General features: G+C 35.2%; 1 protein-coding gene across 4 annotated transcripts in view; it reads right to left on the bottom strand.

Moving 5' to 3' along the window:
* The window catches only part of LOC142351109 (nose resistant to fluoxetine protein 6-like), a 107,623-nt gene that overhangs the window by 28,163 nt on the left and 62,664 nt on the right, over positions 1 to 16,796 (bottom strand). For all 4 annotated transcript variants that reach the window (XR_012760942.1, XM_075403198.1, XM_075403196.1 and 1 more), the window contains one exon: positions 11,681 to 11,856. Coding sequence is in view for 3 of the 4 variants with exons in the window: in XM_075403198.1 (XP_075259313.1) it covers positions 11,681 to 11,856 (176 nt within the window). In the remaining variant the exon portion in view is untranslated. The remainder of the gene's footprint in view (positions 1 to 11,680; positions 11,857 to 16,796) is intronic.

Raw genomic sequence — 16,796 nt, 5'->3', positions numbered from 1 at the left:
GAAGTTTCAAGTTTTCTGGAAAGTGACCATTTTGGCCATATCTAGACTCAAATCAGACTGAATACAGATAGTACAAATCGATGAACTACTTTGAACTAAGAAAAAGCAGACATATATCATATCACCTACATCGAGAAATAGAAGACTTTTAGAGAAGACTTTTTTTACTGACAAAGAGAAGTTTCATGTTTTTCTCGAAAGTGACCATTTTGGCCATATCTAGACTCAAATCAGACTGAACACAGATGGTAAAAACTGACGAAATACTAAGAACTAAGAAAAAGCAGACATATATCATATCACCTACATCGAGAAATAGAAGACTTTTAGAGAAGACTTTTTTTACTGACAAAGAGAAGTTTCATGTTTTTCTCGAAAGTGACCATTTTGGCCATATCTAGACTCAAATCCGACTGAATACAGATGGTACAAGCTGATGATATACTAAAAACTACGAAATAGCAGGCATATCTCATATCACCTACATCTGGAGAAACAGACGACTTTTAGAGAAGACTTTTTTCACTGACAAAGAGAAGTTTCATGTTTTTCTCGAAAGAGACCATTTTGGCCATATCTAGACTCAAATCAGACTGAATACAGATGGTAAAAACTGACGAAATACTACGAACTAAGAAAAAGCAGACATATATCATATCACCTACATCGAGAAATATAAGACTTTTAGAGAAGACTTTTTTACTGACAAAGAGAAGTTTCATGTTTTTCTCGAAAGTGACCATTTTGGCCATATCTAGACTCAAATCCGACTGAATACAGGTAGTACAAATCGATGAACTACAAGAACTAAGAAAAAAGCAGACATATATCATATCACCTACATCGAGAAATAGAAGACTTTTAGAGAGGACTTTTTTTACTGACAAAGAGAAGTTTCAAGTTTTCTCGAAAGTGACCATTTTGGCCATATATAGACACAATTCAGACTGAATACAGATGGTACAGACTGATGAACAACTAAGAACTAAGAAAAAGCATACATATCTCATATCCTCATATCACCTACATCTCGAGAAATAGAAGACTTTTAGAGAAGACCATTTTTCTAAACTATTATAGAGAAATTTCAATTTTTTTGAGGTAGTTTTACCGTTCTGGCGTATAACTCATTGAAAACTGACAGCAGTTTCTCAGCCGCACAAGTCAGCTCACGAAAAACCACATAACAGTATTTTCAAAGTTGTAGACAGAGACAGGACGCTGAGAATTTAAAATTTAGCGTCTGTGCGGCAAATTGCAATTTCCACCACAAACTCAACTTTTCTTCCAAAACACTTTTTTTTGACCAATTCTTTTGCATGTTCAGAACTGGTTGGACCAAAAGGTTTGCGTTTTGTGCCAAAATTCGACAGAAACCAAACATTAGCGAGTACAGAGACTTTAAATTTTAGCGTCAGGTGCGGCAAATTGCAATCTCCACACCTATTCCAACTTTTCTTCTGAAACACTTATTCCGACCATTTTTTTGAAGATTCAGGATTCTTTGAACTGGTATGTTTGCTTTTTGCACAAAAACGGGACAAAAATCAAACATTAACGAATACACTGAAAATACTGAAAATAGAAGACTTTTGGCGAAGACTTTCTTCTCTGATAGAGAAACTTCCATTTTTCCGGCAAATTTACACTTTTGAACAAGTTCAATCATGCTCAAAAACGTCAAGTAATGGAATTACATACATACGCTCAAAATAGTTTACATTCAGAAGTTTTTGAGAAATATTATTAACATCTATAGTACATTTCTCATCACCAACTTCAACTTCAAGGAACGAAAAGAAATTTAATGGCAATTGCTTTGGTTTCCTCGCTTTAATTAGTTTGAGAACATTAACTGTCGCAAATCGCGACCCAGATTTCGAGAAAAATTGCTCAATCATTCCATATTTGATGTCTCTATCTGCATTGAAAGAAATAAAAGAATTTTCTCTTTTTGATTGTATGGTTTGCAAATTGTAGGTCTTAAACCTCATTCGATGGAACAAAATCTTCCGGGTGCTACTTTCTTCTTTTATAATTTGGCGTTCAGCAAAAACTGTTTCTTTTCGAAGTGAATAGCATAAGTCCTTTAGCAGGTCATTTGCAGGAGTTTCTTTCCTTTGAGCCTTGTTCCGTAAATACCTCTCAACAAGTAAACGCAAGTGATTGACGGTTCCTCGGAACTTAGTTTTCAGCAAATGGTTGGCCGATTCGAACATGATAGCAGAAGAACACCAAAGTGGACCGTAGCTTTTGACTTGCCATGACAAGTGAGTCAAGGAATGTATATTTGCCGTGAAGAGTTCTGCATCAAATCTCTCTTCAGTCTTCTTTAGTAAAATTTGAATCAATTTTTCAGCATCATCAGCGTACTTTGCCGACGTCAGCAGCAATTTTGTGGCGTAACTTAGCAAATGAAAACGCTCGTACAAATCGTAATCGATAAATTCGTAGAATACAACAGGGCCCACATAGAGAAGCCAAACCTTTATCTCGTTTGCTTTGAAGTACTCGATATCAGACAACGGCCTCACTTTTCGTTTGAAATTGTCGCTTAGCTGCAAAAATCGCATATTGAAAAGATGTTTAAAAGGTGAACACAATCTAGTTGATGTATAACTAACCTTCAACTGTTGCAAAGAGTCGTTGAACTTTGATATCTTTTTCACAATGTTTGACTTTGCTATGAACAGAAGTGAACGCGCAACACCCAACAGCACTTGCTGGCATTGCAGTGAAAAGTAGTATACAAACTTACAAATCATCACATTTAAAAGGAATTTCCAAATATTACGAACCTGGGAAACTTTCTTGGGAATTTTGTAGCCAGGTGGAAAACCGGAAGATGAGATGTTTTCAGTAGACATTATCATCTAAAAAACTTTGCTCTACACTCTACATACACATACTCCATATCGAGTTTGGTTAGATTTGGACAACTCCTTGAGCCGATGAAATAGACCTATTTTTAAAAATTATTTAGAATTAATAATTCGAATTAATCGGAAATTTCCGAACGTAAAACTAACTTTTTTCCTAGACAAGCTATAGCAAAAATTTTTTTGCTTTAGACTCTATATACACAGTGGATACTCCATACCGAGTTTGGTTAGATTTGGACAACTCCTTGACCCGATCAAAAATACTATATTTCAAAATTAAATATTTGATTTCATCGCAAATTTCCGTATGAAAAACTAACTTTTTTTCTAGGCAAGCTATACCAAAAATTCTTTTTGTTTTAGACTCTAGATACACAGGGGATACTCCATTCCGAGTTTGGTTAGATTTGAACAACTCCTTGACCCGATGAAAAAGACCTATTTTTAAAATTCGCTAATTGCGAAATTCGCAAATTTTCGTATGAAAAACTAACTTTTTTCCTAGGCAAGCCATACCAAAAATTCTTTTTGTTTAAGACCCTAGATACACAGATGATACTCCATACCGAGTTTGGTTTAATTTGGACAACTCCTTGATCCGATAAATTTTCTATACTTTTGAAAATTGAATAAGCGAATAATAAGCGAATAAGTCGATATTTCCGTATGAAAAACTAACTTTTTCCTAGGCAAGCTATACCAAAAATTCTTCTTGTTTTAGACTCTAGATACACAGGGGATACTCCATTCCGAGTTTGGTTAGATTTGAACAACTCCTTGACCCGATGAAAAAGACCTATTTTTAAAATTCGCTAATCGCGAAATTCGCAAATTTCCGTATGAAAAACCAACTTTTTTCCTAGACAAGCTATAGCAAAAATTCTTTTTGCTTTAGACTCTATATACACATGGGATACTCCATGCCAAGTTTGGATCGATTTGAACAACTCCTTGACCCGATCAAAAATACTATATTTCAAAATTAATTATTTGAATTAATCGCAAATTTCCGTATGAAAAACTAACTTTTTTCAGAGGCAAGCTATACCAAAAACTTTTTTTGTCTCAGATTCTACATACCATGGGGATACTCCATACCGAGTTTGGTTAGATTTGGACAACTCCTTGACCCGATGAAAAAGACCTATTTTTAAAATTCGCTAATCGCGAAATTCGCAAATTTCCGTATGAAAAACTAACTTTTTTCCTAGACAAGCTATAGCAAAAATTCTTTTTGCTGTAGACTCTATATACACATGGGATACTCCATGCCAAGTTTGGATCGATTTGAACAACTCCTTGACCCGATCAAAAATACTATATTTCAAAATTAAATATTTGAATTAATCGCAAATTTCCGTATGCAAAACTAACTTTCTTTCCTAGGCAAGCTATAGCAAAATTTCTTTTAGCTTTAGTATCTATATACACAGGGGATACTCCATACCGAGTTTGGTTAGATTTGAACAACTCCTTGACCCGGTGAAAAAGACCTATTTTTAAAATTCGCTAATCACGAAATTCGCAAATTTCCGTATGAAAAACTAACTTTTTTCCTAGACAAGCTATAGCAAAAATTCTTTTTGCTTTAGACTCTATATACACATGGGATACTCCATGCCAAGTTTGAATCGATTTGAACAACTCCTTGACCCGATCAAAAATACTATATTTCAAAATTAAATATTTGAATTAATCGCAAATTTCCGTATGCAAAACTAACTTTTTTTCCTAGGCAAGCTATAGCAAAATTTCTTTTGGCTTTAGTATCTATATACACAGGGGATACTCCATACAGAGTTTCGTTAGATTTGGACAACTCCTTGAGCCGATGAAATAGACCTATTTTTAAAAATTATTTAAAATTAATTATTCGAATTAATCGGAAATTTCCGAACGTAAAACTAACTTTTTTTCCTAGACAAGCTATAGCAAAAATTCTTTTTGTTTTAGACTCTAGATACACAGGGGATACTCCATTCCGAGTTTGGTTAGATTTGAACAACTCCTTGACCCGATGAAAAAGACCTATTTTTAAAATTCGCTAATCGCGAAATTCGCAAATTTCCGTATGAAAAACTAACTTTTTTCCTAGACAAGCTATAGCAAAAATTCTTTTTGCTGTAGACTCTATATACACATGGGATACTCCATGCCAAGTTTGGATCGATTTGAACAACTCCTTGACCCGATCAAAAATACTATATTTCAAAATTAAATATTTGAATTAATCGCAAATTTCCGTATGAAAAACTAGATTTAACCCAAAGATGGGTACTGGCCTGACCGAACAGACTTTGGCCACCCTTGGCCATACCAAACTGACTTTGACTACCATTGGTCAGACTGAGCAGACTTTCTCCAGACCATTGGCCAGAGCGAACAGAACCATGGCCAGGCCGTTGTCCAGACCATCGGCCAGACCAAACAAACCTCTTAAGAGAGCCCAAAAAATCGACCGCACGCAAACAACGTCCCCAGCATGAGGTGCACAAAATCACAGCGGGGGGAAACCGACTAACCGGCGTCTCAATGGGGCAGGCGTCCCGAGGCCCTCACCTTAAGTAGTAGTAGTAATAGTAGTAGTAGTAGTAGTAGTAGTAGTAGTAGTAGTAGTAGTAGTAGTAGTAGTAGTAGTAGTAGTAGTAGTAGTAGTAGTAGTAGTAGTAGTAGTAGTAGTAGTGGTAGTAGTAGTAGTAGTAGTAGTAGTAGTAGTAGTAGTAGTAGTAATAGCGATTTGGCCCTTCGGTGTCGTCGGGCGCGGCGACAGTGTCCCTTTTCTTTGTCCATGGTTGCTGATAAATTTTCCACGTATCGCGGAACATTTGCGGTCAGTAAGAAACAGGTTACAGATGTAGTGTTTCTCTCCTCAGGAGGTCAAACTGGGGCCAAGTTTACTGGACAATTTCTCAAACACGGCTAAACAAAAATAAACGCCCTTATAACAGTTTGTAGCACTGCTTGAGATACGCATCATATTAAAAAATGAGCCCAATCGGTGCACTCTTCAAAGAGTTATAGCAAAATAAAGGTACCGTACCAAATGACCCCAGAGGAGAGGTCCACCACATTCAGAGCTGAAATTGACCTTCAGAACTTCATAAAATGACATATAAAATATATATGGGAACAATCCCCATTATCAGGGGAATCTAACGCACCAATAAACAAGCTTTAAATCGCATTATAGGTGATGTGGCAGAGCTCTGCGTACTGGTACCCTGCTTCAGCAGGCCAAAAAAGGGGGTACCTGTCCTGGCCAATTTCTCAAAAACGGCTGATCGAAACGAAACGACACCTATATCAAAACAAAGCTTAGCTCAAGCTGGGTTTAACAAAAAAATTTGCATCAAAATCGGTTCACTCTACAACGAGTTATTGCAAAGTTAAGGTACCGTACCAAATGACCAAAAAAGCAGAATACTCCGGCTGCAGAGCCAAAATTGAACATCTAAACCTGTGAAAACGCTATATAAAGTATACATATTCGAAAACTACATTAGACGGGCTGTCTATAACACTAATTTTGTCACCCGAAGTGACAAAATTCAAAGCTTCAAAGTGGTGCGATCATAGTGTCAACCGCTTCTGGGGCTGAAACCGAGGGCAAGTTTACTGGCCAATTTCTCTAAAACGACGGAACAAAAACAAATCCCCTTAACACAGTTTGCAGCACTGCTTGAGATACGCATCATATTAAAAAATGAGCTCAATCGGTGCACTCTAGAAGAATTATAGCAAAAAGTAGGTACCGTGCCAAATGACCAAAAAAGCGAGGTGACCGCTGTTCAGAGCTAAAGTTCAACGTCTGAACTACATTAAACACCATATAAAATATATATGGGGATACTCCCCACTAACTGAGGATTCTAAAACACCAACATTTGTTGGGTTAATCGCGTGTTTTGTGGTACCGAAATTTGGGTCACCCAGAATAGCCCGAATATTCGAACTATTCCAAATTTGAACATTATTAAATTTTTGATTAGGCCGATTTGGGAAACCAACTAAACACTGCAAGCAAGAGGGGTTTAGTGCTAACAAAATGCGACCACTCCCGTTTAATTTGGTCCAGTACTTTAGGAGATATTAACAAAATACTGTTCTGTACCCCATTTTTTGTGCTAAAATCGAAGCCCCAAGATCTCCGGAACCGACGTAAAACAACGTGAAACAGCGTTCCCGGCGTATTTGTTGGTGCAATTCTGGTTTACTTCCACGTTCTAGGTCACGGCAAACCTTCATGGTGAGGTGGGAAAAAAATTCCCACCTCGCCATGAAGGTTATGAAGTTTTGTGTGTTTTGACATAAAACAACATCCACAGAAATTTGATGAAATCGTGAAAAGAGAAAAAGTGTTGAATTAACCCCATTATTGGGTTTAATTAGCTTCAACAACTTAAATAGTATCCAGAAAACACAAATTACACGCCGAAAAACCGGTTCTTTGCGCAAAACACCACTAATCGGTAAAAATTTGAGAACTGTTATGTTTTTCAGCATTCACTGTTGAATTACCCCTTCACAAAAAATTTTTAGGAATAAGACTAATAAATTCATCAGAGAGGGGTTTAAAAGGAAGAGAATATGCTAACAATTACTTATTTTGATTCGTAATTGACAGAGAAATAAAAGGCCACGGTGTTTTGTATCTTTTGATAAAAGAAAACTCAAACAAGAATTTCATGACTTTGCAAAAAATGAAAAATGTTGAATTGCCAAAAACGAAGGATTCGAAAAGCCTCAACAACCTAAAAAAGCCTGAATAACACAATTTGCAAGCGACAATAACACAATTTAGAAGAAAAAGACATCATTACTGAAAACATTTAAAACACCATTAGTTTTTCAAATTCACAGCTTTATAACGTTCTGAGCAGGCCAATCTAAACACCAATTGAAGACTGTAGACCATTAAAAAACTTACAGTCAACAAAACGCGAAACGCGACAGTGCTCGAATAAATTGGTAGAGTAGTTCAGCAAAAAATAGTCAAAAACAAAAAGCGTGCCGCCAAAAATTAATTTGTACTTCAATTTTTTCAAATTTAAACCAAGTTAACTTTTTGATACGGCCGATCTGAGAAACCAACTTAACGTTGCAATTAAAAATAGCTTAGGGCCAACAAAACGCGACAATGCCCATCCAATTGGGTACAGTACTTTTGGAGAAATCGTCAAACACAGGAAGCGTACCTTATATTTGGGCTATTGGGAGACACCGATTTCTGGCAAAATCACGCAAAACGATGAAAACTGTGCCACGTAGACAAATTTAAAGACAATCTCAGTCCAATCACTAGTTACTGAATAGTCAAGACCTCCACTGCGAAGTGGGAAAAAATCCCACCTCGCCCTAAGGCCGGGGTGTTTTGTGCGTTTTTATAAGAAAAACTCAAACAAGAGTTTCATAATTTCGCAAAAATGAAAAAATGTTCATTTCGCAAAAACTAAGAATTCAAAAATCCTCATGGGCCCACAACATCCTAAATAACACAAATACCCAATTTAGAAGAAAAAAGACGTAATTACTGATAAACATTTAAAACATCATTAGTTTTTAAATTTTTAAAATTTACAGCTTAATAATGTTCTGAGCAGGCCATTTTAGACACCAATTGAAGACTGCTGACCTTTAGAAAACCTACAGTCAACAGAACGCGACTATGCCTGGTCAAATTGGTAGATTAGTTCAGCAGAAATCGTCAGAAACAATAAGCGTGCCCCAAAAAATTTCAATTTTTACATCAACTTTTTCAAATTTAATAATCCATGATAACTTTTTGATTAGGCCGATTTGAGAATTTAACAAAACACTGCAAGCAATCAAGGTTTATGGTAACAAAATGCGACAATGCCCGTCCAATTTGGCACAATAGTTTTGGAGAAATCGTCAATGACATGAAGCGTAGCCTGTTTTTGGGCTAATGGGAGACACCAATTTCTTGAAAATGAAGAAAAACAACTAAAAACGGTTCCGCGTAGACAAATCTGAAGGAAATTCAAGTGTACTCAGTAGTTATTGAACACTCAACTCCTCTACTGCGAAGTGGGAAAAAATCCCACCCACCCAAAAGGACAGGGTGTTTCTTGTGATCTGATAAAAAAAAAACAAAAAAAAAACTAGAGTTTCATGATTTCGCAAAAAATGAAAAAGTTGACTTCCCAAAAAATAAGGATTTGAAAAGCTTCATGGACGCAGCGTAAACAACACAAATTGCAAGCAACATAAACCCATTTTAGAAGAAAAACGACATCATTTTTGAAAATAATTTAAAACATCATTAGTACGTTACGGTAGCAAAGTCCAAAATTGAGCCAAACCGACTGACGTTTCGCTAAAATACACTCTAATTTCTCGATAACATCTGCAAGAAAATTTCATAATGTACTTGCAATTTTTAAAAAGAAATCAGTTGGATGCAAGTGAAACAGGAAAGTGTTGAAAGGAGACAAAATTAGAGCAAAAGTCAAAAACTTTTTTTTAATCATTTTTTTATAATGCAGCAAAAATTCGAGCCCCCAAACTATGTTTTTGAGTTTTTTCTGTAATCTACCTTCAAATGATTCCTGAAAATTTTCAAAAAAAAGGTTGGGTGCAAGTGAAATCGGAAAGTGTTGAAGGGAGACAAAAGTAGTGAAAATATCAAACTAGTTCCTTTTAAGTCATTTTTTCTGTATGATGGAGCAAAAAATCGACCTCCCCAAACTATGTTTTTGAACTCTTGCTGTATTCTACTGTGCAATAAATGGGCATTTGATAGTACAGAACTTTTTAATGGAAAATTTGTAACCATAAAACAGTCCATAAGAAAGTTTTTTATGGCATTTTATGGTAAGTAAGGTACCACAAAAGTCGATTCTTTGTTTTTTTTTTACTTTTATTGAATCTAAAACTAGGCTTTCGAATTCATTTGAAAAAGAACCCCTGTAAATTGGCCACTTAATAATACAGAATTTTCTATGGAAAATTTGTAACCATAAAACGGTCCATAAGAGGGTTTTTTATGGCGTTTTATGGTAAGTAAGGTACCATAAAAGTTGATTCTTTGTTTTTTTTATTGAATCTAAAATTGGTTTTCGAGTTCATTTGAAAAACGACACCTGGAAATCGACCATTTAATCATACAGAATTTTTAATGGAAAATTTGTAACCATAAAACGGTCCATAAGAAAATTTTTTATGGCATTTTATGGTAAGTAAGGTACCACAAAAGTCGATTCTTTGTTTTTTTTACTTTTATTGAATCTAAAACTTGGCTTTCGAATTCATTTGAAAAAGAACCCCTGTAAATTGGCCACTTAATAATACAGAATTTTCTATGGAAAATTTGTAACCATAAAACGGTCCATAAGAAAGTTTTTTATGGCGTTTTATGGTAAGTAAGGTACCATAAAAGTTGATTCTTTATTTTTTGATTTTTATTGAATCTAAAACTTGGCTTTCGAGTTCATTTGAAAAACGACACCTAGAAATCGACCATTTAGTCATACAGAATTTTTAATGGAAAATTTGTAACCATAAAACGGTCCATAAGAAAGTTTTTTATGGTGTTTTGTTTTATGGTAAGTACGGTACCATAAAATTAAACTACGGAATTTTGAAATTTTATGCACAAAAACGTTGTTTGGGAACTGCATGTAGACCTTTGGTCTTATTCTCAGCCAAACTCAAAAATTTTTATGGTCGTTGTATGTTTAGTAAGTTTCCATAAAATCCATATATGGCGTTTTATGATTAGTAAGTTTCTTTTATGGTGGTCAACCCGGGCATATAGGGATTTTATGGACCCTAACTAAACATAAAACGATCATAAAAATTTTTGAGTTTCGCCGATAAACAGTCCAAAGGGCCACCTGCAGCTGCAAATCAATGTATCTGGGAACGAAATTTCACGTTTCTGTACTTTACTTTTGTGGAGAGCTTGAGGGCGCGGTTTTATCCTCTGATCGGTTTCATATCTCCAATAATTAATTCAGTAACTTCACCACTGCCGTTCCCCAGCCCGGAATGACAAGGGAGGAGGGAAACCATAAAAAAATTATACTGGGAACTCGAAAATTCAGTTTTTTACTACATTTAAGAGAATTTTCCCGACATATGCTTCTGTGTTTTATAATAATACTGCTCATGTATGTTCCCTTACCTTCCATATTACCAACCATATATGGTATATTACAAGCCATAAAACGGACAATATATGTTATCTTACTCACCATAAAACGCGCCATATATGGTATATTACTAACCATAAAACGGACTATATATGTTATCTTAATCACCATAAAACGCGCCACATATGGAACCTTAAAAATCATAGCAAGATCATAGAAAACAATTTATGACTTTTATGGGCCATATATGGTCCGTTTGATGGTAAGTAAGGGACAATATGCGGTTCGTTTTACGGTAAGTAAGTTTGGTCAACCCGGGTTATCACAGCCCTCCAACCACCTCCCTCCCTCGCAGCCTGTCGCTGCTCACGGGATCTCATCGTTTAATAATGCTGTGAAGCAATATCATAATTTGTTCTCCACATGCCTTTTAGCGGGGAAAACTCTCTAACTGCCTAGTTGTGGTCAATTATTTACTTCATAAGTAGTGAAAACTCTTTTGCAAAAGTTAGCGATGGAGTTTTGTCACTGCATTCGAAGCTGTTAATTGCTTTTTGATTGCGATTAATAATAGCATTTATCGAAAACCATAAATTTTGCAATTTTTAGCCTTTATATTTTGATTGGGGTACAAAAGCAATCATTTCATATTTTGGCGCATTTTTTAATCAAGTTTTAACTAACATTATCTGATGGTGGGACATCGTTCATTCCAGAGGCAAGTAGAACCGTCAAGGTGTTTACAAGAAGACAGAATCCAATAGCAGCAACAGAGAGGATCAACTTGCACCTTGCAAGGAGTATGAAGAGTGGAGACAAGAAGTAGAATTGGACGTCATTGGGGATATACCAAGACCAGGCTAAACATATTTGCAGTTATTTTCTTTTCACCGTTACTCCGTCAATTTATTTTGTCGGAAGCAGTAATATAGATTTTTTTCTACTATTTGAACTGCCCAGGTTTAGACCTCAACTTATGAAAATAACATGCTCGACCAAAAGTGGTATGAATAGACCATGCTCGACTCAAACAGCCCATGAAAAGACTCCAGCTGGACCTAATCGTGCAACTAGACTTTTGGCATAAAAATTGGAAAAAAGTAAAGAGGTCAATTGAAAACAGCTTTATTTTTCAGCCTTGTAACAATTACAAATTGGTACGTGTATTTTCATTAGATTTATATCATTATGTTGATTTCGCCCTCTAAATGCATGAACAAAAAGCCTAAAAGAACAACTTAAAGCATTAAACTTCAACGAACTTTGTTAAATTATTGCACAGTCTTTATACAATAAGCTCTACTGATTCATCTCGTTTCTATTGATTTTTGTTTTCTGACATCTATTGTAATCACGTAAAACTTTCCATATTATTTGAAGTTCCATTCAGTTGAAACATTGAGCGAGATAAAACTTAGGTCGAACGTGAAGATTTTAATTGCTTTAAGTAAAAAAAAGATATTTAATTAAGAAAGTCCTCAATAGTTGGCGAAATCTTGATCAACAAACTCAAAAAAATGAATATAACAAAGACCTTACCATCAACAACATCAAAATTGGCAGTAACCAAGGAATGTAGCTGTACATACAGCAAAAATTAGACAAAACATTGGAATATAATAAAAAGAAGTAACTTTCAATCTTCTTCTCTCAGAAAATTAGCACTGCCAGAGTTATTAAATCAAATAACAACAACTAATATACCACTAACATATACGCGTTGTATTAGAGCACACAACAAAATCAACGAAACCTAATAAATACGATGTGATCAGATAAAACAAAACATTAAAGCTCAGAAAATCAAATTTCACCTATTTCTTTTAAACAATGTCGTCAGACAATAAAAATTAATTTTAAAACTATTAACTAATGGAAATATTCAGTGGAAATACTGTTTTATAACTGTAACACTCAAACAGATTCAAATTAAAAGAGCGTCATCAATTGATACCTGTCGTTGTTTCAGTGACAAGAAAACAGAAGCAACGTCAAACTCAGAGAAACTAAAAAAAGAATAATTTGTCAATAATGCAAACCGTGCGAATGTCAAAAGGTGCCACAACTACTGTGAAAAACCTAAATACACTTGCAGAACCAACTTAAAATCATCAAATTGAACAGCAAACAGAACCGAAATTTCTTTTCAATTTATATCATTTAATACAAAATAAATTGCAAACAAAATGATTCAAGACCATACTAAAGTCCTTTTCTAACAATTGAAACCCCTAAAAGTCATTAAAGCTTGATTAGAGATCCAAAGAGACCTGTCAGTAATAAGCGTAATCAAAAAACATCAAGAGAACAACAAATAGGGATAAAACGCAATGAACTTGCATGAAAATATGTAGTGTCACGGTAAACAAAACCATTAGCCATTAACCTAAAACTCTAAAACGATATCCAAATACTTCAATAAAATATAATGCCTGTGTCTCGTAAAAATAGATAACAGTGTCTTAAAACTACAAATAACGGGAAAATTGAAAAAAATAATCAAAGTTCACGGAAAGTTTTTAGAAAGCAAGTCTTGTTAAAGTCATAGAAACCAAAATTTATGAACTTAGACCAGCAACTGTAGCTACACAAATCAACAAACACGTGCTAATCTAAAAAAATGTAGAAAATATTTACTGAAAATAATAAAAACCAGTAACTCTAAATTGAAATCAACAGTTTACGTTTTTTTCGATTTTTTGATGAGTGTTTTCATTAATTAGATTAACTTCCCTGACATCAAATAGTTCACGAAATGCAGGCTAAGATGTAAATTTCACTATTATTTTTGAAAACAAGCATTCAAATAAAAATAAACCAACAAATGTCGGAAGAATTGCTCTTGAACGACAGGCGAGGCAATTTAATTCAGGGGCTGTAGCCTAGATCAAATTATGGGTGCAAAAAATTTTTCCCCAGCCGTGATTCGAACCACTGCCCTCCCGATCTTCAGCCACTACTACTAACCACTGCGCTACAGATCACATACCTCACTTATTCTGCAACCGAATTTATATTAGCTTTACTTCAGAGCAATAGAGATCTCTCAAAAATGAAGAACGAAAGCGTGAAAAAGTCACTTGAGAAGTCAAAGAATGTTCTAGAAGAAAAGCGCGAAACTGTCAAGCGAAAAATTTGCATAAAAAAGACACACATGTTTACAATAATTGCTATGAACTGCGTTCAAGAGCAATTAAAAAATAAGAGAAATCTATTTACTGTAACTTTTAACTAGTTATGGCTCTTTCGAAAACAGAAAGTTTTTCTTATTAAAGTTTATATGTGAAGACACAGCCATAACTTCGACAGCCAGGAGCTAGAGAAGTATTAGTTTTCCGACAATTTTTTTTGCTATCTTTTTCACTCTTTGACTGAAATTACTACTCCAAATTGACGTCTCTTTCACGTTAAGACGTCGAAAAATTTGTAAACAGAAATATATCTCAGAAAGTAACGCTCCAAGGCACTCCAAACTTTTTGAAATTCAAAGGAGAGAGCCCTGAGACAGATTTTGATATATAATTTACATAATAAACTCCCTTGACAGCCGAATGAAAGCCCATCTAAATTTTTGTTATTGTAGATTATCTATGGATATCCTTATTTTCCTAAAAGATTTTGTCATCTTGTGACGTAGAAGTTTTTGTCACGTTGCTTCAGATTTTTTTTCGGTTCCGTTTTTTTCCGGTAGAGGACTCCAAGTCAATATCAATTCTGAGGTAGCTTAAGTGAAATCTTCTTTTTCACTACTAGGCAAGTCTCTTTACTTGTCTTACAAGTCTGTTAGGTTCTGGCCAAAAACTGTACAACATTTGCAAGTTGATATCCAAGTCAGAATCAGATTTCAAAAGTTTTCTTTCGATTTTCAAGTTTTTATTTAATGTGCCACGTTTTTGAGGTTACTTTCACCCACTTTCCCTGTACCGTAAAAATTGATACCATTTTTGACAAAAGAATTTCTGCTTGTTTTTGGTATTTAAGGTCTCTCTCAATATAAACACCGAGATATTTGATTTCTGCTTTCGATTATATTAATGTGTCTCCAAACTTCAATGTCGTTTCGTCTTGAGGATTAGAGCAACCAAAAAAAGTAAACTCTGTTTTATCCGGATTAATCTAGAGGTGATGTAATTTTTAAAATTTTATAAACTTTTCTATGGCCTTCTCAAACTCGTCTTTGCAATTGAGAACTCATCATGAGGACTTAATAGGACTGCGTCATCTGCGTATTGTGTTGTTTCACATGACAAAAAAATGTGGAGATCATTAACATATAGACTGAACAAGAGAGGACCCTTTCTGTTCCTAGCGAAACTCCTTGGGTCACTCTGATTTAAAATTATTGATAATGACTCTTTGTGTTCTGTTTAGAAGATAGCTGGTAATTAGACTTTGAGCTGGCATCGAAAATCCAAGAATTGAAAGTTTTTGAATCATGAGCTTGTGATTAAGTTTTGACCAAGAGTTGAATTTAGACTGTCACGTGTTAAAAGTGACTTGATGGAAGCCCCGTACTGAAACTGACCTAGAACTATGTCCGGGTTCTTTTTATTTGGTCACCTAATGCAATTTTGCGCAAAATTGTGCGCACTTATCATTTACAGACAAGATGACTGCATTCACCTGTAAACTTTTGTGAAAATTTTTATGGTCAAACCCGTTCAGAAATAAACTTAAGCCTTGAAGTTCAATTTTAAGGTCAAGTTCACGCTTGAAAAACATGGAACGGATGATAGCATAACGATGTTTTTATTCCTAGACTAGCAAGATTTTGCCAGGCCCTGTTTAACTTTCGAGTTTTTCTCGACTTAGGTTAGTGGCAATCAAAACTCTAAAAGGTAATCCAAAGAAAAGAACTAACCACCTGATAAAAGTGTTCCCTTTATAACAATTTCCGCACTTCGGCTAGAGAACCCTTCCCTCGTAAACATTCCACAGACACTATTTCTTACGAGAGACCTCTGAAATTGGTTTCAATGCATTGTGATGGATTTAAAAATCAGTTGGATCTCTGTGTGATGGTTGCGATGGTAAAGGTTTATTGCGAGGTAACCAATAGCAGAATTATATAATTGTTTTCAAATAATATATAAGTGGTGACTGAGTTCACCAAAGTAAATCGCGCCTGTGGTACAAAAATTTTGCAAAGCCTGAGACGAACAGAGTTATGGCCCTCTTTCCCGGGTCGAGGTTTGGTGGTGAATTTTCGTAAGAAATGCGGTGAAATGCGGTGAAACAAAATAATTTTCACCGCGTATTTCTTACATCTTTTTGCGGTGAATGCGGTCAATCGCGGTGAATTATTTTTTTTCACCGCGTTCTCAGTATTCTTACAAAAAAGAATCGTCCCTACACGGGTTCGACCCTCTGACCTCCTGCATGCCTTCCAATGCGTATTCCACTGCGCCAACTGTCACTTACTTGTTTGTTAATTCTTGTGAATTTAAATCAGATTGAGTAAACTTTGGAAACCATATGCGGTGAATTTTTGTAAGAAATGCGGTGAAATGTGGTGAATTATTTTTTTTCACCGCATCTAGCGGTGAGAAAAAATAATTCACCGCTTGAGAGAAAGCGGTGAATTATTTTTTTTCACCGCATTCACCGCATTCACCGTATTTCTTACATTATTTTGCCATAATAGTCTATGCGGTGAATTTTTGTAAGAAATGCGGTGAATTGGGTGGTGAATTTTTGTAAGAAATGCGGTGAAAAGCGGTGAATTATTTTTTTTCACCGCATTCACCGCAATCACAGCATTTCTTACGAAAATTCACCGCATTCACCGCATTTCTTACGA

This window comes from Convolutriloba macropyga, chromosome 12 (assembly GCF_964194025.1).
Source record: "Convolutriloba macropyga chromosome 12, txConMacr16.3, whole genome shotgun sequence".
NCBI lineage: Eukaryota > Metazoa > Xenacoelomorpha > Acoela > Convolutidae > Convolutriloba > Convolutriloba macropyga.
Note: the sequence above shows the minus strand (reverse complement) of the source record. Positions and strands in the feature narration are given on the sequence as shown.